General features: G+C 38.3%; 1 protein-coding gene across 12 annotated transcripts in view; it reads left to right on the top strand.

Moving 5' to 3' along the window:
* LRMDA (leucine rich melanocyte differentiation associated) overlaps positions 1-20,657 on the top strand; it is a 656,646-nt gene that overhangs the window by 36,916 nt on the left and 599,073 nt on the right. For 9 of the 12 annotated variants that reach the window (XR_011001305.1, XR_011001306.1, XM_068197419.1 and 6 more), the window contains exon 2: positions 11,276-11,376. Coding sequence is in view for 10 of the 12 variants with exons in the window: in XM_068197414.1 (XP_068053515.1) it covers positions 11,276-11,376 (101 nt within the window). In the remaining 2 variants the exon portion in view is untranslated. Of the gene's footprint in view, positions 1-6,539; positions 6,753-7,299; positions 7,387-11,275; positions 11,377-11,499; positions 11,559-20,657 lie in introns of those variants that run through there. The other 3 variants (XM_068197417.1, XM_068197411.1, XM_068197416.1) reach the window with 3 other exon arrangements.

The following is a 20,657-nucleotide window of genomic DNA, read 5'->3' as shown; positions in this document are numbered from 1 at the left end:
ACAAAAATCCCCTCCTCCTCCCCTTCCCTAGTCTGGTAATTTAGTTCTACAGTGAGCTGCCAAGACAGCTGGAACAAGAGAGAGCAGCTCAACAAAAACTGCTCTGGCCTCTGCACCCACTTCCTCTGTTTTTGACCTTTGTATTCAAGCACTTCCTGCAATAATTTTGTTTTGTCTTTGAAACCAGCACAGTGTGACAGACAGTTGCTGCCCCAGACATTGTGACAGAGATCTGTAACAAGAAAATACCTCCGTGAACCTCAAATATGTTATTTAGAATAGAACTGCAATGTTGTATGGCCTCAAATTAGACTTTATCCTAGCTTTAGTACTCTTTTCCCCTGAGTTCTGATTGTTGCATTCTTATAAGCAAGCATCAATGCCCAGAGCTGCTTCAGTATTGCAATTTAATTTCTCACGATTGTGCAGCCAGGCAACCCGAAATTCACCTATACATAAAGGATTGTAGGGAAGTATAGCACTTCAAATATGTTGTGAGTCAGTTGTCTTAGGCTTAGAAAAAAATAATCTCTGTGTATTTGTGCAACATATAATTATAGAAGAATTGGTAGCAAAAGCTTCCATACCAAGCTTACTGAATTCTTTCAAATTAAAAAAAGAAATCTTATGATCTTATTATTAAGTGTTTCGTGCCTCCATGATTAGCAACAGGACTTTGAAACTTGGCAGAAGGAAAAGCCTGGCATCCTTTTGATGGATTTATGAAAAAAAAAATTAGAGTGCATAAATGATAAAGGACTGAAAAATACAATTTCTCATCTTTGATTTGTGCTATACATTTAGTTTTGACAACATGTCCAAATCTTGCAATAATCTACAAAGCTTGTGGATGCCCCATGTCAGCATCTTCTGTGTGCTGTACTCTAGATGGGACAAACAGAATCATTATCACCCTTTGGCTTGGAATAACTCTTGCTGCTAGTATTGTCTACTTGGAATAAATAATTTATGTTTCTTGCCCATCTTTTTACTGGAAATAATATTTTTTCTTATGTAATACCTACACCAAACAGAACAAAGAAAGACAGAGTATTGTATACAGTTAGGGTATCAGACCTAGGTCTTGGGATGTGCAGCTTCAGTTCTCCAGATGACTACAGATAATAAATATAAGTTTTTATACAAATAATGTGTCCATTCTATGCTGCAGTTCCTTTTTTTTTTGGAAGGATACTACTACTACTACTACTACTACTACTACTACTACTACTACTACTACTACTAATAATATTCTATTTTCCTGGCATAGAGTGTGAATAAATGCATTAAAAATGCTAACAGTTCTGGTAATACAGAGCATTGAGGAACTTAGTGATATTTTACCTGGTTGAGGTAATTTACTTATCTCTGTCCAATCTATAGTCGAAAGGAAACAGAAATCTGTATATTATAAAACCCAACCAACCAAACACCAAAATCCACTAAAAGATAATTCTGTACCACAACATATCTTATGAAAAGGCAGAAATAAATTGCACAATTCATTGTTGCTATGTCTTAGTTGTTGAGGATGTAACTGATTAAACATCATTTGAGCCTAATAGCTAAAGTGTGCTATATAATGTAACATTAAGGAATTTCTAGTTGTATTTGGGTCATACCATGGTCAACAACAGTGTAATTACCTTTATTGGAAGCGAGATGAAATTGCTAAGCGGAAATTTTATGAAAGGGTTTTTTTTCCCTGCCATCAAAGCTTTTATGTTGTTCTGTTTTTTGGAAACTCAGCTTATAGAATAATGCATTTTGAAATATATACATAAACTTACCTAAAAAGAATGCTAACAATGTTACAAAATGAAGCTTTTCAAAGACATCAGAAGATGTTGAACTTCAGGGTGCCTTTGCAATAAAACAGTGAGTGAGCTTATGGGCTGCATTAATTCACAGTGCCCATGTAGCTTCACTGTGCTCATATCACACTTCTGCCATATAATAGGAAAATAATAACCAAATATATCCCAGAGATGGTTTTAGACATAATTCTGTTTTTCTTGGGGACACTGGAGGAATGAAAGAGTCAAAATGCAAGAAGTAGGAAATGTATCAGATTGGACGCTCTGCTTTTTGTGTTGCGGGAAAGGGTAAAACTCAAAAACTCTGGATGAATGTAGAAATGTTAACATCCCTATCTTTCTCATATGAGTCTACACAAGACTGGAAAGATGTAAATCAAGGCCATTAGTTAACAGTAGGAAAGCAAACATAGAGTTGTTACATGAACCTACAGTAGAATGAGATAACCAATTTTTCATTGACTGCTTTTTTGGACTGATTTATCCTATAGAGTTTCAAACATTCCAGCATGGGCATACTTCTTTGAAAAAGCCCCAACACTTTAATGTCACTCAGATGTTCTTAAGTTTTATAGCACTATATCACACTGTCATACTAATACTGTTCAAAAAAAGGTGTACCAGTGTATTGAGACATATGCATAACTTGCTTTTCAGATCCCTTTAACCTGTTTATCATTGGCTGTTAAATATCCTTATCAGTGGCAGTATGAGAGCTAGTTTAGAGATAGGAAAGAAGAAACCCGATTTGCAGCTGTTCAACTTAGGAATGGCAAATGACATCATCATTACTGTATTTCTTTCTGTAGGACAAACATACACACTTATTGTACTTTACCTTCTTTCTGTCAGGGCTTTTCTCCTGCATGTTGCACAGCAGGGAGTGCTAGTGATGCTGTTTCCTGGGACACATCTGAAATTATTAGCTTGGACATTAAACACCCTATTTAACTCTTTGTGATTAAAAACAGGTGTAAGGGAAGCTACATATGAATAAAATGTTCCTCTGGCAATACAGAGGAAAATGTCTGTACTACAGTCAATCATTCTCAGCTAAATTGATTCAGTTTGTATTCACATCATATTGCTGTGGATACTTACTAACAAATATATTGAGACAATATTTTCATTGTTAGCATCAAGAAAATAAATTTTATGGATAAATTGTGAGCCAAATTTTCTGAAGGTCAGGTTGTAAAAATTCTGTTACTTGGCTGAGATTTTTTGTTTGAAATTATTTGCTTCAGAAAACTGTTCAAACACACTATTTTGTCAGGAGAAATTATATATATGTGTTTTTTTTTTTTTTAAGAAGACAATAGTTTATTTGAATTATTCTAAAATATAGGATAACTATTTGTGTACATGGAGGCATACATGGATAGTGTGCTGCAAGATGGAAAACAGACCATTTTGATTAACTCAAATATTTTTATATCTTTCAGTTAATGAAAAAGTCAGGATTGCTATTATTTCCTCTTGTAAATATTGAGTGTTCATTTAAGATGGGGAAATGCTTGTATACAAAGGCTTTATATGAAATGACATAATTAATTTAGTACTTGGTGCTATGCCATATTTACTGGTTTATATTAGCTAATTATTTAATCAGTTGGTCAATGAGATTTCCTGACTGTAACTGAGTACACATTTGTAAGGAACTGACTCCTAAAATGACACAAAGCTCTTTCATTACATGAAGAACTCATTTATAAGAAGAAGATTTGATGGGTACATACCATGGTTCCAACACATTGCTTCCCATTTTTTTGGAGCTGGTTTCCAGGTATTATTTTGAACTTATAATACTCTTTATTCAAAGAACAGGTCAGTATATATATGTATGTGCATGTATAAAAGATGTTCTGAGCATATTAGTGTTACTTAAACCCCCTATTTTTTTAAAAGTCCATGTTGGTTTTGTCTGTGTGTAACTCACATATCAAGCAGTTTTGGCAATTCTCGGTTAAAAATCTTAGGAAATCTTATTGAATGGCCCATACAGAAGTGCCACCTTCTGCATCTAACTGCAATGAAAGTGATTATTTAAATAAACAAGTGGGGTTTTTTTCATATAAATACACTATAAAAAAAGACATTTCAAAGGTCAGCTAAGGCCAACTGTCAGGTAAACTATTTTAACTTCTACAAAGAATCCTCAGAAAACTTTCAGCTTCTGAGGAACCCCTAGAAAATATATTCTGTAAGTACAAACTTAGTCCTTTGAAGTTTTACTCATATAGGCAGCTCTATCAAAGCTAAATAAAACCTTCAGATGATGCAGGTTGTTTGGACTCAAGAAGGTTTTGAGATGCTCAGAAATACAAGTACATATGGTAAGGTGAAAAACAGCCTAAACCCAGAGGCTGCCTCATGTTCATCTAGGATCTGTGCTATAAAGTGACACTGATGATCAGCTAGCTCAAAAGCTGGAGAAGTCCTTCGGTGTTTACATTGCACTGTGATGGATTTTAGCTTCAAAACAACAGGGGGCACAAAGCAATGAGCACATTGACCTATGTGCCTGAAATCTGAGACTATGTTATAACTTTGTTACAATTGCAGATTAGATGTTACAAAATAGTCTTTCAGGGGCAGACAGCTGTGAGTTTTCATTGCTTTTGAAAATTATGTGCAAGTGACGGGTACTTACGAAATAAGGGAATAAAGCAGACTCTAAAATTACAAAGTTTGAGAAGTTATCCAATAATCCTGTAGGAAACTGGCAGCAGAATTAGGATTTTTGAGATGTAAGTTTTCAAAGTCTAGGGAACCACCACAATAAGACAGTAATCTCTCTTCTCCTTTCCTCTGTTCCAGGGAGTTTTATTTTTCCCTTCCTTTAGAGTATAATAGTCCCATTTTGTCACTGTGGTCGGTAGCACGCCCTTTTTGTAAAAAAATCCATGGGATTTGGATCTATTTTTTATCCATGGCAGATAACAATCTAGGCCATGTCTGTACAAGAAAACGTTGAACTGGTTTCAAAAGAATGACTGTAAGCCTGATGCACTTAAAACAGTTTGCCACCTCTTTAAGTTGTTTCTGTAATTTAGAAAATTCAGCTCGACCGATTGAAGAGATGATAAAGTCAATTTAAGTCGCCTGGTTTAGAGAGATGCACCTGCAAGTTTTCCCTCTAGACAAGGTCTTGCCTAGTAAGTAGGAGGATCAATGTCAGGTTAATGCAACTGGCAATGTAAGAAGCTGGAAAACCCCCACAAACTTGCTATTATTTGTGTGGGCTATTTTGTAAACTATTTAGGCAGGGATTTTTTTCTTCATAGATATCTCTAAAATGACAGCTAACACTCTACTAAAATTAATCCTAATAATGTAGATAATGATACGCTAAATTGTTTTCAATATAGTTATTCCAATTTTTCATGAGTGTAGTATTGAATTGAATTTACTCCACTAAGACAAATACTGTAGCAGTGGGGCACTTAAGCCTTGAGCTGCATGTGTTCATTCTGGTGGGAACCACATGCTTGTAGCTAAAAGAGAGATAAAAAGTAGATACAGAAAGAGGAGAATGCATTGCTTTGTTTAAAATTACAGTTCACATAGTACTTGTTTTTCTTGGCATATGCTATTTACCATATAATCTAATAGATAAATAAAGGCCCTGATGGTTTGAAGCATGCTGAGTGATGATCTGAACCAGCAAGTATGTCTGGATGGAAAACTTACTTAGAGAAACAGAGCTTTTATCCATCCGTGTAGGATCAGCTTATTTGCTGTGGCTGAAGGGTTTGATTCTTTTGTCTTACATGATACAAGGAAAATTAGATCACACAAAGCACTGGAGTGATTTATTCATTGGCCATCTTTTGATTTTTATGCAGGCTGGCCCACTGACATTTCTAACACAATACATTAAAACAGGGAGGAAGAACCTTTTTTGCCTCAGCTATTTGCACTGTGTTTCCTGTCCAGCAGTCACTGAAGAAGGAGGGATGTTTGTAGAGAAGGTGTAGTGCCACAGCTGTACCAAGAATTTATTCTGTTGATACTAAGAGGTAGAGCAGCAAGTACAGTATTGGTTTCTGCTGTGTTGCTGAATAAACTCAAGAAAGTGGTTTGCAGTGAGGAATACATATCCTCCTGAAACTTATTTCCCCTCACAGCGTGTGCCTCCGCTTTCAGCAAGAGTGAGTTATGCTATATTAGCAATAAAGGGGAAAAATGAGCCAGATTTTTAAAGGTGCTTAGGCAGCTGAAGAGGTAGGTAGATGACTAATAGGATTTAGGATCCAAGCTTGGGAAACCTTTAAAAGTCTTATATAAAATTCTTACAGAAAACTAGCTCCTCTAGTCTGCCTGAACAGTGATAACCTACCATCATGCCATTATTTTAATTAGTAAATTCTTGTGTCCGGGAAAGACTCATTTGACAGGGTTTTTTGATAATTCCAAAGGTATTTCTGGTTTCCACACAACTTGTCCTATATTCTAGAGACAAAAAAAAATATTGCTATAAGAATGTGGACCTTTCCTGGAGATAGCATGTTTTTGTTTTTTTTTTTCTGCATGTGTTGCTTTACCAGTGACATACATCTCTTCAAAAGCAAGTTATGCTTTACGCCACAAATTAATGAGCTGCTTAGTAGGTGGAAAATCAGTACAGATAATGTTCAAAGTAATCCAGCGCCTTATCGGAACTGAAATCCAAGGCGTGATTCCTCTGTCAGTGTCACAGATTGGCTATTTCCATCTCTTCCTCCCATGGCTATCCCAGCACCGTTACAGCCCAGCACATGGTGCTGCCCCGGCGCTGGGAAGGGCAGAGAAGCTGGGGGAGGCTCTGGAGCACAAGTCTTGTGAGGAGCAGCTGAGGGAGCTGGGGTTCTTTAGTCCGGAGAAGGCTTGGAGTAAGGGTGGGGGCAGCTTAAAGGAGGGTTTAGAAAGGTGGAGGTCGGTCCCTTCTCTCAGGTAGCTGCCGACAGGCTGCACCTCAAGCTGGGCCAGGGGATATTTAGGCTGGACATTAGGAACAGTTTCTTCATAGAAAGGGATTAAACGTAAGAATGGGCTGCCCAGGAAGGTGGTGGAGTCCCCGTCGCAAGAGGTGTTAAGGAAACACTGACGTGGAATCACTGAAACACTTCATGCCGCGGTCTAATTAGCGTGGTGGTGTTCGGTCCTAGGTTGCACTGGATGGTCTAAAAGGTCTTTTCCAACCGAGCGGATTTTGCGAGGCGCGGCAGTCGCTGTGCACCGCTTTGGGCTCGCCTTCCAGGTAGGATGTCGCAGCGGGGCGGCCGCCGGACAGGGATGGCCGTGCCCTGGACACGCAGACCGCGGCCCACGCCGGCCTCAGGCTGTCAGCCGCCTGCGCCCCGCGCGGTGCCGCCCGGGGCCGTAGCTGCGCCCGCGGCCCGGCCGCAGGAGGCGGCGGGAGCTCCGCGCTGCCGCCGCCCCCGGCCCGGCCGCGCTTCCGCCCGCGTCAGCTGACTCTGCCAGGCAGCGGCCCGGCCCGGCCCCGCGGAGCCTCCGGCCCGGCCCCGCGGAGCCTCCGGCGCGGCCAGCCCGCAGCATGGCAGGGGTCGTGGTGAGCGGAGCACAGGTAGGTGTCCGCGGCCGGCCGCGGCCCCACCTGCCGCGGGCAGCTCGCCCCGGCCGGCGCGTCCCCGCCCCCGGCACTGGGAGCGGCTGCTCCAGCTCCGCGCCGGCTGCCGCCTCTCTGCCGGTGCCGCTCCCGGACGGTGGGGCCGGGTTTAGTTTCCAGCCGCACCGCGCCACGGGGCGCCGCGCAGGTATCGCCTCTGTCGCCGCAGCGCTGTCCCGAGGCCGCCGAAGGGAAAGGGCTGAGGAGCGGTCCGGGGGATGCGCTCCGAGTCCCGCGGCTCGGGGGTGCGCTCCCCCCGCCGGCGCATAACGGAGCGCCGGGCCGGGGCAGGGCTGCGCTGCCCTGTGCTGCTGCCGTGTGCCGCTCACGTGCGGCGGGCGCGCCCCCGAGGCTCCCGCGCTGCGCGCTCCCAGCGGGATGTGCTCCGGCTCGGAACTGCGCTTGCTCGACCCGGCCGGGGGGGCCGCGGGAGTGAGCTGAAGGAGGAGTGAGATCTGCTAAGCGTTGCTCCTCCTGAAACCGCCTGTGTATGTTTCGGTTTGGTTACAGAGAAGTTGGGAAATATAACACATCCTGATGACTTTTACCCAGCGCCTTTTATAGCTACTGAAAAAAATTCTTTCTGAAAGTTGATGACATTAGTCATGAACCTGTGACTAAAGTTAGAACATTTTTTCTCCCCCTAAGGAGAAGGAAGCTTGTCTTATTTTTGAAAATGGTTTGCCGTTAAACCAGGGTGCTGCCCATCTAATTGCTTCTTTAATCTGGTCACTATTTCTGTGTGGAATTCATGTAAACGTGTGTGATATGAGGGTAGTTAATTGGCTAATTTTGAAGCTGCTGCAGGAAAGTTCCTGTGGTCTCTGTGGTGCACCCTGGCACTGAGTGACACACTGCCTTCTTCCCTTGAGTATGCCTTGAGCCCCTTAATTTGGCTATGCACCCAGCATACAATCTTCTATCAGCATAGAGTAAAATGTGATGCTCAGCTGACTGGAAATATTCTCCAGATATAATTCCCTTCAATGGGAGAGAATATGCAGTATCCAGAGTTCATACGTGATCTTTTTGGTGACATTCCTTAATAAAGATGTTACTCTATGGGTTATTAAGATTACAGTATCATTGTAGAATGATCACAGAGACTAAATGGTGATACCCTCTGAAGCTGAAGAAGAAGAGAGGTGCAACTGCTGTTGATAGTTAACTTATGTTTTGAATATTTTGTAACAACGTATATTTCCCATGAATTGCATACGGTGTGTTGAAGAGTCTGCAAGAATATCTCAGGCCTCCATAGCCTATCTGATGCTGGCCTTTGTGTGAAACTCTGAAAGTTTTGGTGGGGTATTGAATGGGCCACCAGCAATAACTGACTGGCCAACCTTCAGTATATCTGAGTCGGAGAATTAGGCCATGGAAACCTCTACATCCAGTTTTTAATCCTGTATTATGGTCTGTGACTGGTATAGGAAAATCTATGGAAACTGCTGTTACTGATGTGCCTTGCAGCCAAAGAGCTGGAGTGTTGGGAAAAGTATGCTTGCTCTCATCTCTCATTGGTGATGTCTCTGGATATGTACTTGAAAGCTCATAGTAATTTTGGGGATATTTGAAATGGAAGCCAAAGGAAGAATACTGAATTACGTACATTTTATTGTTTCCTGAGTAAATTATTTTGAACTGAAGCAATTAAAATGAATTCTTCTTCTTTCTTCTGTCTACTGACATCTTGTTTTATATTAGCATTGTACTATGAGTGTGCTGAAGTGGTCTCTGTGGAAGTAAAATGCCTTTACAAGGCCTCAGAATTGAAAGGCCATGACAACAATTTGTCATCTGCAAATATGCTTGTGAATAATCTTGAATAATCTGTTTGCACTAGTTGTGTAAATATATTTGCATATTATAACTGTTCTAAGGCTGAACCTTTGAAACATTTAATGTACTTTGTCTCCTGTGTCCTCTAAATGACATTTGTATGAATCTTTTTCTTCAATTTCTATTCTCATGGATAGGGCTTTGATGTCCAGGTAAGTTTCTGAAGCAGTGTACACACACTGCAGGCGAGAGTCTCCTGCTCCTTCTCAGCCATTCCTCCCTGGGTGAAAGGCCAAGTGAGGGTCTGTTCTCTTGCTGTATTTGTAGCTCCTCAAGACAGTCTCGTCCTCCCAGTGTTAATAGGCATCATATTTTAGTCATTTCTGTTTCAACACGTTACATTGAACCAAATGCTTAATCCAAAGTATTAAGCTGTTAATGTGAGGTCTTTCAAAGGGTTTGCAAGCATTAATTGAAAGAAATCTACCATTCAGTGAAGAATGACATGGTTCTTTTGTGTATACCTTTGTGTTTGTTGTAAAACGCGTTGTGATTATCTTAGACGTAAAGTGGAGGAAAACCCTGACATATTTAATTCAATAAATTCCGCAAAACATTTTCTTTTATATCCAAACCGTTAGGATGCCAACTACCCAAAACAGTTCCCTTCCCTTTTGTTCTTATATTTGCTTGAGTTGTGTATATGTCTGGTAACAGAATATATTGCAAGAGCAGGTCTGATTTAACAAGGGGAAGAAGTTGTTGAACTGAGCTTCAAGCAACTTGTTTTCTGCTCATAAAAATTATTTCACTGTTGTCAGCTTTATCTGTTGAAGTTATTGAACAAAATGAATTAAATGGAATGCCATATAGTATTATCAGATGCAATCATTTTTAGAGCGTAGGAGATGAGGATGACTTGCAGAAGTACATACTGTCAGTCTGCTCTGCAGAGGAGTTTCTGTTTTAACAGAAGGTGGAATACTATCAAAACAATTTTGATGGATTTTTTTTTGCATATTTTTAATCCAGCACATTTTAGACTAGTGGAATTGGTATTGAAATTGACTTTATAATTAAACAAGTGGATAATAACAGTGTTGTATAGATAGTGGTCTAACATGGTGCTTAACTTGCTAGTTGGTCATTAAGGGAAACTAAAATTTCTGCAGCACAAAATCTGAAATGTCAGTATTTTGAGCACTGAAAGGATGAGCCAATATAGATGTATAGAATTCTTGACAATAGTTTTGAAAAGCTTTGTGGGATTTCTTTGAAGAAATCAAACCAATGACTTCTAAAACAGTACAGCAGAAATAATAGAAAAAATTTAGCTGCTTTACTTATTGTGTTCTTCTGGAACTATTATCAACTCACTTAATCCCGACTAAAAACAAATAAAAACAGTGTCTGAGTAGACTGGTTTTTGTGCTACCACTAATTCTTCCTGTGTTTGCTAAAGATGAGTTAGATGGGCTGGTATGAAAAAGAGTACACGTACAAGAGGGGTAATGAGAAGCCAGAAATCTTTAAGATTTTCATGGCTTTGTGAAAAGAAGCTGCGTGCCTCATTTTCGTGGTCATGGGCAGCCCTCTTGCTCTATCCCTAGGGTGTTACTGGGAGTAATAATCTTCTCAGGGAATGGTTAGATTGGACTGACCGTACACTGCTGAGGTATTTCTGCACCTGAATTTAGAAAACAACCTTTCTTTGTTGTATATGAACGGCCAAACTGGAAGATCCTTTGGATGGCTTCTGATCCTTCAAACAAATTTCTTCTGGAGCATGTCAGAATGGTAATGTGAAGTAACATTAGCTCAAAGTATTAATATAGTCTCTATGTACATTTTGTCTCTTTCCAGGTAAAAATACTTTGATTAAATATACCACATTTCTTCTATTTCACTGTTAATACTTTGAGCTAATGTTACTTCACTTTACCACAAACTTAAGCTGTAATGCCAAGTCATTGTATTGCATGTTATCATTTTATCAATGAGACAGAATCTGGACAGGGAACTAAATCTACTCATGAAATGTTTCCTTATTACTTCTATTTCTCAGGTGTCCTACATTAGTCAGGACTGTGAAGAAATTCCAGAATTCCTAGGAAGAAAATATGGACACATGGCAAAAAGGCTAGATCTTAGCTTCAACTTGTTAAGGTATGTGGCAGTATATAGATTATTAAGTGTGATGTGGAATTCCAACTGCTAAAATAGACTGGGTTTTTTTTCAAAGTAGAAAAATGTGTGTTGGGTACATGTAATTGTTATCAAGTGGACGACGCTGTTTTATAAGTAATGTTTGTCTCCTTTTCTCCCACACTTGGAGCACAAATAACCAGGTGAGTCTGGAAAACTAATATGTGTTAACATAAATTATGCCCATTGAGAAGTTTATGCTTTGTTCTCTACTTAAATTGGAAGATAAGAGTTGTTACCTGAAGAAGTGAAGAATGGGATCAAAAGCGAATTTTCATTAACCAAAACACAAGTAAGTATGTGCTTCTCTCCCTTTCTAAAAATTTTATTTATAGATTTCTCGTTATTACTATAAATGCTTTATAATGCTCTTTTCCCAGATGATGTGTTTTATTCTATGATTTTATTTTTGTGCATATGTGTAGTTAAGTGCTAAAGCTAAGCGCGGTTAGAATTTGTAATTCCTTCTAAGTATTTTAATATATGGATTGGTTTAGACTTCTGCAGTATTACTGTGAGCTACCACAGCATCCCATTTCATTTAATCCTTATAAGAGAGTCTGCTGAGGTTCAGCAGAGTATATTTCAGGTTGAAAAATGTGGGTAAGTATGGAGAAAGAATTTGAATGCAATTGTCTGTTTAATAAAAAAATAGGTTTGTGAGGGTAGGGCTGGACTCAACTCATTTTCCTTTTGTTTTATTGGGGGTAAGCTCACAGTCTGCTTGTGAAGAGTAATACAAAAAGTAGTGTGCTGATGCCTTGTTTTCCTAGAAGAAACAACCGTTGATTTTAACTTACTTAACACTCATAAATGTTCTTCTGAGCCTCTGCCAACTCTGAAAGACTGAATCATACATGTAAGAGGTAGCTGAGCAAAGGAGACACGAAATCTGTGGATTGTTGTCTTATACTATGACTCTGTACCATTGGATATTGTAATCAGAAAAGAGTTTTGCTGAGGGAGGGGATAAAATGGTAATTTTTTTTTTTTTTTGTCATGAAGGTAATTCAAGGTCTGTATGTATATTAAGATTTAACATGTTGACAAGACTGCTCCTTCTTTACAGTTCTGGGGAAAAAAAGTGTTAGTCTTTTTTAGTAAATGCATGATTTGAAGAACAGTTCTCTGAATTTGTTTCATTTCATACAGTAAAATAATAACATTAAATTTGGATGTAAAGTACCACTTTAAAACTGATCATATTTTCATGGAGAGCACAATTGGTGATTTATTTCTGAAATCTGTGTTTTCTTTCCTTCTTTTCTTCTCTACTCAAAACACTTAGCCTGTTTTTCAGAAGGGATATAATTTGGTTTTATTGAGGTTTAGGGAAGAAAAATCAGCTTATGATGTTGGAGAAGTTGTAGTTGTAAATCTGTAAAAGTATTTTAAGACGAGAAATTAGATTTGGGAAAGGGAAGAAGTGGATTTTTTTTTTCCTTTGGGAAGCTAACAATAAATGGGATGAGAGCAGTAAGGGTTTCTCATTTGAGTAGTGCTTAGATTTACTAAGCATATAGAAACTAAGAGTGAAGTATTTATGGTACAGTAGCTGTTCACACTGGTCTGCTCTCATATATAAGCCCTGTACCTGCATATTATTGAGAAAGTCAGATAAGATACAGAATAAATGTCATAAACTGAAATAAATGTGAATATAGAATAATGTCTTGGGCAGCTGTTGAAGCAAGTGTAAGCAGTGACATCTTCTTTAAACAGGTATTATTGCTTAAAAATCTAATAGTGTTGTAGTATAGTGATGAGTTTTACGATTTTTATCAGTAAATGCTTAATTTGAAAAGTTTAGTCTGTTGTTTTCAGTGAGGCGACAATGCCTACAATTAATGTTCATTTAATTAAATTCTCTTTTAAAGGAGTTTGATTTTTTTTAGTATAACTTATTGTCTCTTTGTAAAGGTGTAAGTTGAATGAAGACCAAGGGTGATGAAAATATAGGAAAAGATGAAGACAATACTGTGTTTTGCTAGCACTATAGTTATTTGCAGTAAAGATGTTAGGTTTCATTATAATTTGATTTATCACTGGATGAGAGTTTGTGTATTTTTTTTTGAAAGGAAAAAAGAAAACCAAATGTTCTTACATGTGATGGTTTTGTTACTCAGATTTCCCTGGTTATTTTCTTTTTGCTTGAGATGTTTCCATATAACAGAGGAGGGGAGAGTTGTGATTAGTTCTTTTGAACTGGCAGTTTAATACAGAGGAAAATGTACATTTTTCACCTTTTTTTTTCCTGACTTCAGAGTTCTTTCCCAGGCTAAAACGCCTTCCTCTTTCTTTAATAAAAGGGGCTGTGTAGATGCTTAATTGTCTTTGCATCAGATGTGGTATATTTAATATCAGCACTTGATCCATAATCATAAACAGTTGCTTTTGTGTCTTTCTTGTTTGCCTTTTTCCAAGAGCTAGTGTCTCTCCTGGATTACCCTGAGCAGTACATGGATCCAGCTCTTTCTGCTGGTGGTCAAAGTGACTGTTACCAGTTGCAGTGGTTACACATTTCTCCTTTTCCCTGGGAGGGAAAGGAAAGAAAGAGGTGAAAGGTACAAGGGAACTTAAATGGGAACTTTGGGAAAGAAGAGGAGTAACCGCAATTTGTTGTGTGTGAGGCAAAGGGAAAAATGTGTGTGTCCTTAAAAGATGCTGGCTGTAATCTGCAGGATGTGGTGCCACTGGATTGCCTCCTGCTTATGTCTCTGGCTGGTGGAAATCCTTTAATCCCAGACAACTGTAGTCCACTTGTGATTTATTTATTCTAATGCCATTTTCATTACATTGATTTTGTTTGAATACTTTCTAATATCTTTTGTTTCCTTTTGGGGCCAAGGGTGGGGGGGTGTGAAGGAGATGGAGCCAAACTCATGTCAGATGACCAGCAAAAGAACAAGAAGCAGTGGTCACAGATGCAGCAAGGGAATTTCCAGACACCTCAGGGAAGGTTGAGTGGAAGAGGTGCTTAGAGAGGCTGTGGAATCTCCACCCTGGGTGATATTTAAAATGTGACTGGACAAAACCCCAAGCCACCTGATCTAACTTTGGAAATCCCCCTTTTACTGAGCAGGGAATTGGACTGAATGATCTCTAGATGCTCCTTCCAACCTAATTTATGCTGTGATTCTGCAGCTTTATTGGTGTGATATGGCCTGAGTTGTAGCAGCTCTTTTGATTTCATAGTGATTTTCAGCTATTTTAGAAATGAACTGTTTCCACTGTGTATTTTCAATAAGGCATGTTTCAGGAGCAGAGATGTTTTGCTTTGGAAATCTGCTCCTGAATCCTCTCATGGCAACTGTATTTGATAGCCTTCCCTAGTAACAGAGTGCTTTCATAATATGTAGAAAACATTCCCCTGTTCTCATTTTGTGAAGGGATAGAGTATGGGAAGAAGAGACACTGATGTGTGAGGGTTAGTGTTACCTGGAGACTTTGTAAAGGATTTCAAGGTGGAATGAAAAACTATTGTTGATCATAGAAAGTTAAAGATTTCATTTAAAAAAGAACACAGTAAGTAATAATCACTGGTGAAGGAAAGAAAGCAGTGAGTAGGAAGGATGTAATAGAGGTAGGGAGTAGAGATTTGGATGAAATACAGAGATTTTACTTCAGATGCATCTTGTGTGCATCTAAACTAATCTTGAGATTTTAGTTTAGATGCATGCTATCTTGTGTGAAGAAAAAAAACCCCAAACAACCCACAACTTGTTCAAAGCTTTTTTTTACTTGTCCTAGATTACTTTGTTCAATCTTTTTCCTTTCACATTAAAGGCTAAATGCCCTCCAGTGCTTGAATTACAGATGTCAGTGGTTTTGTACAAACAGTGCCATGCTTTTTTTAAATGACATCTACAGTTCAGTTCATGAGAAGTCCATCTTGTGATTTTGTCCTCAGTTTTCAACATGTGAGTTATTTTCCTTTTTCTTACAGTGATTTCTTCTTGGTCTAAGCTTTGAGGTGAAGGGGAGAGTGAATCTTTAATCTTGGCCAATGAGGAGGGATTAATCCAATAATTGAGCTCATGGAGATACAAATATCTCTTCCCTCTCTCTAGGGTGCAGATTATTTCTGCTAAGAGCTTGAATAATTTGCACAGTATGTGCTTGTGCATAATTTCCACCGTTTGATGAAGAAGGTGCATGTATTAAAACATTCCCTTGAACTTCAGTCCTAGTCTGGAATGTTCCTCCGTGACTTCTGTGAGGCTGAGGCTTTGTAATATCTTCTCTGCGGACTAGGTATTGTTCTTTCTCTCTTCTGCCTCCTGTTTTTTTGCCTGGGGGAATATGCAAGTGGCAGCGTGAAAATGGGCTTCAGTTTTTACAGGGCATGTTCTTCTTTGTAAGTCGAGTATGTGAAAGAAAGGCTTTTTTTTTTTTTTTCCTAACCACCTTCCTGGTCTGTGCAGCAATAAGACATGCAGAACAGGAAGATGAACAACAAAAGAGAGATGGAAATAAAAGCCAGAATTCAAAACAAAGCATGACATATTTTTAAAGTCTTTAGACTCATCTTTATAGCACTTTAAAATGTTGAAGGAAATGCACTATTGTTAAAACTTTTTGATGGTTTTATTTATAAGGTAGAAAAATATTTTCACCATAATTGGGTAACTCTTAATCGTAGCAATTGCATATTTATCAGTATGAGGGGCTGTTATTAATGTAGCTGTCATGCACAAACACATTTCTGCATTAAATCCATTTAGTATGTGCATTATTCGGTCTAGAATGTCACCAGGACATCAAAGCCCCCTTAGGCATAAGAGCACAGTGCCCTGCTGTGGCTGCAGAAAGGGCTTGATCAATAAATGTAACATGTTAATGCAGAGCAAATAGAATAAAAGATTTCTTTGACAAGACATGAAAAATCACCTTGTGGCAGCTGGCATGGTGATGCCATTTCAGCGGAGACACTAGCAAAGTTGATCTGACAAGTAAAGAGGAGAGATGATGGTTATAAGGTGCTTTTGTTTCAAACTTCTTTCTTGACCTGTCAGGTTTTGAAGGAGCCTGAATGGCCCTTTTTTGTCATGTGAAAATTGTAGTCTTAGGCAGTTATGAAGCAGTTATCTCTTCTCAAATTGTGAATGCTGCTGTTTAATTGATTCACTTAGCATTTGAAACTGTCACGCATTAATAATTGCTAAATCCTGTAGATACTGCTCCAGTGTGTCATGCTTAAATGTGTAGTTATCAGAAAATTAATATCCTTAATGAACTGATGCTTTCAAACTAGCATTGCATGAAATCTCTTTTGCCCTTTCATTTGCTGAAGGTATATCAGCCTGTTTGCAGAGAAACCCCTCCCGACAGTTGTGTGGTTTTATTTATTTATTTTTTTGATGCCCAACAAATGCCAGCTTTGCTTTGGGTACGTAGTGTGCTCAATGACAATAAATATAGTAATTATGCTGGAGTTGGTAATTAACATAATTATAGTCAATTACGACAAATATAGTGTAGAGCTAAATGAATGAGGGTGAGAAATTAGCAAGCTAATTGATTTACCTTACGTGCTGCTTTTTCCTGCAACTAACAGTTGCAGATTTTCTGCAGGAAAGAATGTTTACAAATAGCTGATTGTGTTTTGAAGTGATTCTGTCTTGTAGCTCTCACTACTGTTTCCCTTACACTGAGGTGAAGAGGATTGAAATACGGGGTAGTGGTTATGAGGAGAAAGGAGCAGCTTGGTCCTCACTGAATGCTTTGAAGGAAGATGTATGTACTTACTTTAATTTTAGATGCTTCTTCCAGTATTGAAAGGAGAAAAACCTATGTGATCCTTTACAAAAGATATTGCTTGAGAAACTTTGGACATATATTTGAGTCCCCTTAGATGTGGCCTGAATTATCTAAGAAACATTTATCTACGTATTTATTGATGTCAGAGATCTGCAGAGCACTGCACAGTTGAAGGAAGAATTGTTCAAGGAATCTGTGTGTGTTGAAACAGTATGCCCTTGTTCAACCATCAGTTTCAATAATTTAAACCACTGGACCAGTAGGGATGCATGATATCATAACATTTGTGCACATTATAATTGCCTGTTTTGTTTCAAAATGATTTATAGTATCTTGTCTGAAATAAGTGTATTAGAGCTATGGAGTTAATATGTTTCACTCTCCTTGTTTTTTTATTTTCTTCAAGCATGACGACAGTTTACTATGTGAAAGGAGAATGTATATGTTTAAGTACTGAAGATTTTGTATTGCTCTTTTAAGAAAAATGTTGAGTAGTAGTTGAGATTTCTTTCTTTATGAAAACAATAATTTACAAATGTTTGTAAATTTTATACTGGATGTTGTTTACTGTTTGAAGGTAAATGGAATTGTATAGAGAGACTTTAGCAAAGAGATAATGTTTTCCATGGCTAAGCAATCTGAAATTTATAAATTCTTGGTAATTTTTCTTCTACTATTGCAGTAAATGTATCAAGTTCAAATGAGTAGGTGTGTACTTTGAGGTGGGCACTCAAAGTTTACCCTTAAAGGGATTTCCTACAATAAACACAGGATGCTGTTTTTAAAATAATGTTGAAATGTTATGGATGTCTAAAAATACTTGTACAGCAACACTGCTAAGGGTGGTCAGTCTTTAGAAGCAATTCAGTTTCTAGAATAATTTTGCTGATATATAATTTAAATATTTATACATGAGGAATCATTGCAATTATTTACAGATATAATAATCTTTCTGTTGAAGCCTTACATGCTTATTAATCACTGTGGACTACCTTATGTGTAATTATCTTTCTACTGAAAGAACTTGTTGTTGTACTAGATGGACTGAAGACAAGTATGTTGACGGGTCCTTTCTACATGGGTAATACCTAGGGAGTTGTATAAGATAAAGTTTTATAGATGTATACCTATTGGAAAACTAGAAGGAGAGCATTACCAGTAACAAAAACAATTACAAACTTCAGCTATTAACTCTACTTTGGGTAGTTGATAGACATCAAAGCTAAATCTACTCCTTCCTTTCTTTTTCCCTCCCACTATGCCACCACTTTTTAAAAAGTGGCATTTCAACAGGAACCAGATGTGATCTGGCTAATGTACAAGGAGAATTCTTTTCCCCCACCTTAAAACTTGGTAAATACTAAAACTATTAGGATGCACCTTGTCTCACATGCAACAACCATGCCTATGTTCTGTTGTTTTGTCAGCTTTCAATGTGATTATAGAATATTTGCCACTACAAAGCATTATCTATGTGTGTTCTTGTGACTTGTATATTTTCCTGCTGTGGCTTAATTCTGGTCATTGGTTTATTGTTGATACGAAGAGGACCAGTCAATGATTATTGTTAAAAATATCAAATTAATGGGTTATGGTATGCACTTAAATATCTCACTGATTTGAGCATGCCATACCATGGATGTAAGCTGTACTTGTTAATGGAAAAGTTATTTTTCCAAACTCAGTAATATGTAAATAATAAGTAATATAAATGGTTGTATTTCAGTACGGGTGGCTGTTATCTTCTTTAGTCCCAGCAGCCTGTCTTTTTGTCCATTGATCCTTTCTTGACTTTTTATGGCCACATAGTCACTAACAGACTGTGAAAACACTGTTGTATATATACCTCTGACCCTCGTGCTGGCCATTATCCATTGATTTACAGTACCTGACAGGTCAGAACACAGCATTGTTTTCTGTTCTGCTTTCCTCAGTAAGGCTTAACGTTGTGAAAGGAGTTGTCTTGACAGTGTATCACATGGTAGAATTGGGCAAAACCTTTTTACTTGAACCTTTGGCTTAGGGGACAGTGTAGGTTCGTATTGTGTACTGGAGAATTCTTGAGCGGATTGCTGGAGCTTGAAATCTGGTAAAAGAATTAAACAAACAGCACAATTTGACATTAAGTAAAATATGTTTGTGAGCTTTGATTGTTACGTCCTTAATTATAACTGGTGAATATTGCTATACTGGTTGGTGAAAGTTGTTTTTTGGGGAAATCCATGTTGAAAGGTCTGTTGCAATTATGAGTAAAGATGAAATCTACTTCTGAACAAAGATGAGTGACAAACTCTGACTTGAACAGAGATAGGGTTTAATATTAAATGTCCATTGAGTCAAGGCTGTTGGTAAAACCTTTTGACAAAGGCAGAGCATTTCCCAGTGAACTGGTGTTTGCATCACATAATTTTCTTCGTGTTTGAATGTGTAGGGAGTGAACTGCTTTTTCTTGATCTGAGATTGAAGTGATGTTGGATGCTAAATCTACACAATCTGCAGTTCTTTGGGTACCCAGAGCACTTAATTCACTGGCACAGTCAATCCAACTCCTCTTATGAAAACCAGTCTTAAACTAAAATCAGTTTTTGTGTTGAATTCTGTTCTGTAGGAATCTATGTTAGATTGAGAGAATATCAATTAATAAATGGAAGACTATCACAGTCTATGAAGAGTATTGGCATTTGGAAGAGAAATAGTTTGATGTACTTGTTTAGGTTTTCAAAGAATGTCAGTAGATTAAAAATAATGTCTTAGTGACTGCTTCTGCATAGTCCATGATTATTTGGATTTTAAGTCTGAGAAGTGCTTTTTTTCAAGAGTATCAGGGGTTAAAGAAAAGGGCATGATAAAGAGCATGTGTTAAGTTCAGTAATCAGATGGATCATTATTACTTTCTGACTTCCTTAATCTCTCTCACTCTAAAACAATATTTCCTCATCACTGCTGTTGTGAAACAAGAGCGAAGGACTGCAGAAATAACTGTTGTGTGAGGACAAGGAGCTTGGCTGAAGGGAAGAACCTGCATTAACCATGGAATTATTGTCTCTGTCTTTTCCTCTCTGTTTTGTTGAAAGGTATCTTCTTCTCACCTTAATGCAATATAAAAGATTCTCAGCATCCAGTTTCAGATGTAAAGAACTTGACTAGTTTTGCTGATTCAAATCACTAAGGAGGGCCTCAGTCCTCCAGTGTTCAACAAACCTGCTGGTGGTCATGGTACAAAAAGCTACTTGGCATTTGGCAGTAAAATACATATGGAGCTTCTTTTTATGCATCACTTGTTTGTTTTCTGTGGTCTTGCATGGTTTGCGCCATTTTTGAGATCTTGCATTTTACATAAATCATCTTTACATAAATTATCCTGGACATGATTTTTCAGATTAAAAAGACCGTCCCCAAACCCTTATCTCATGCGAGTGTGAGGAGCATGGAAGTGCAAAAGGGCCATGTATTTCTCTCAGGCTGTGGATTCAGCATGTCAA

This window comes from Anomalospiza imberbis, chromosome 8 (genome assembly GCF_031753505.1).
Source record: "Anomalospiza imberbis isolate Cuckoo-Finch-1a 21T00152 chromosome 8, ASM3175350v1, whole genome shotgun sequence".
Lineage (NCBI taxonomy): Eukaryota > Metazoa > Chordata > Aves > Passeriformes > Viduidae > Anomalospiza > Anomalospiza imberbis.
Note: the sequence above shows the minus strand (reverse complement) of the source record. Positions and strands in the feature narration are given on the sequence as shown.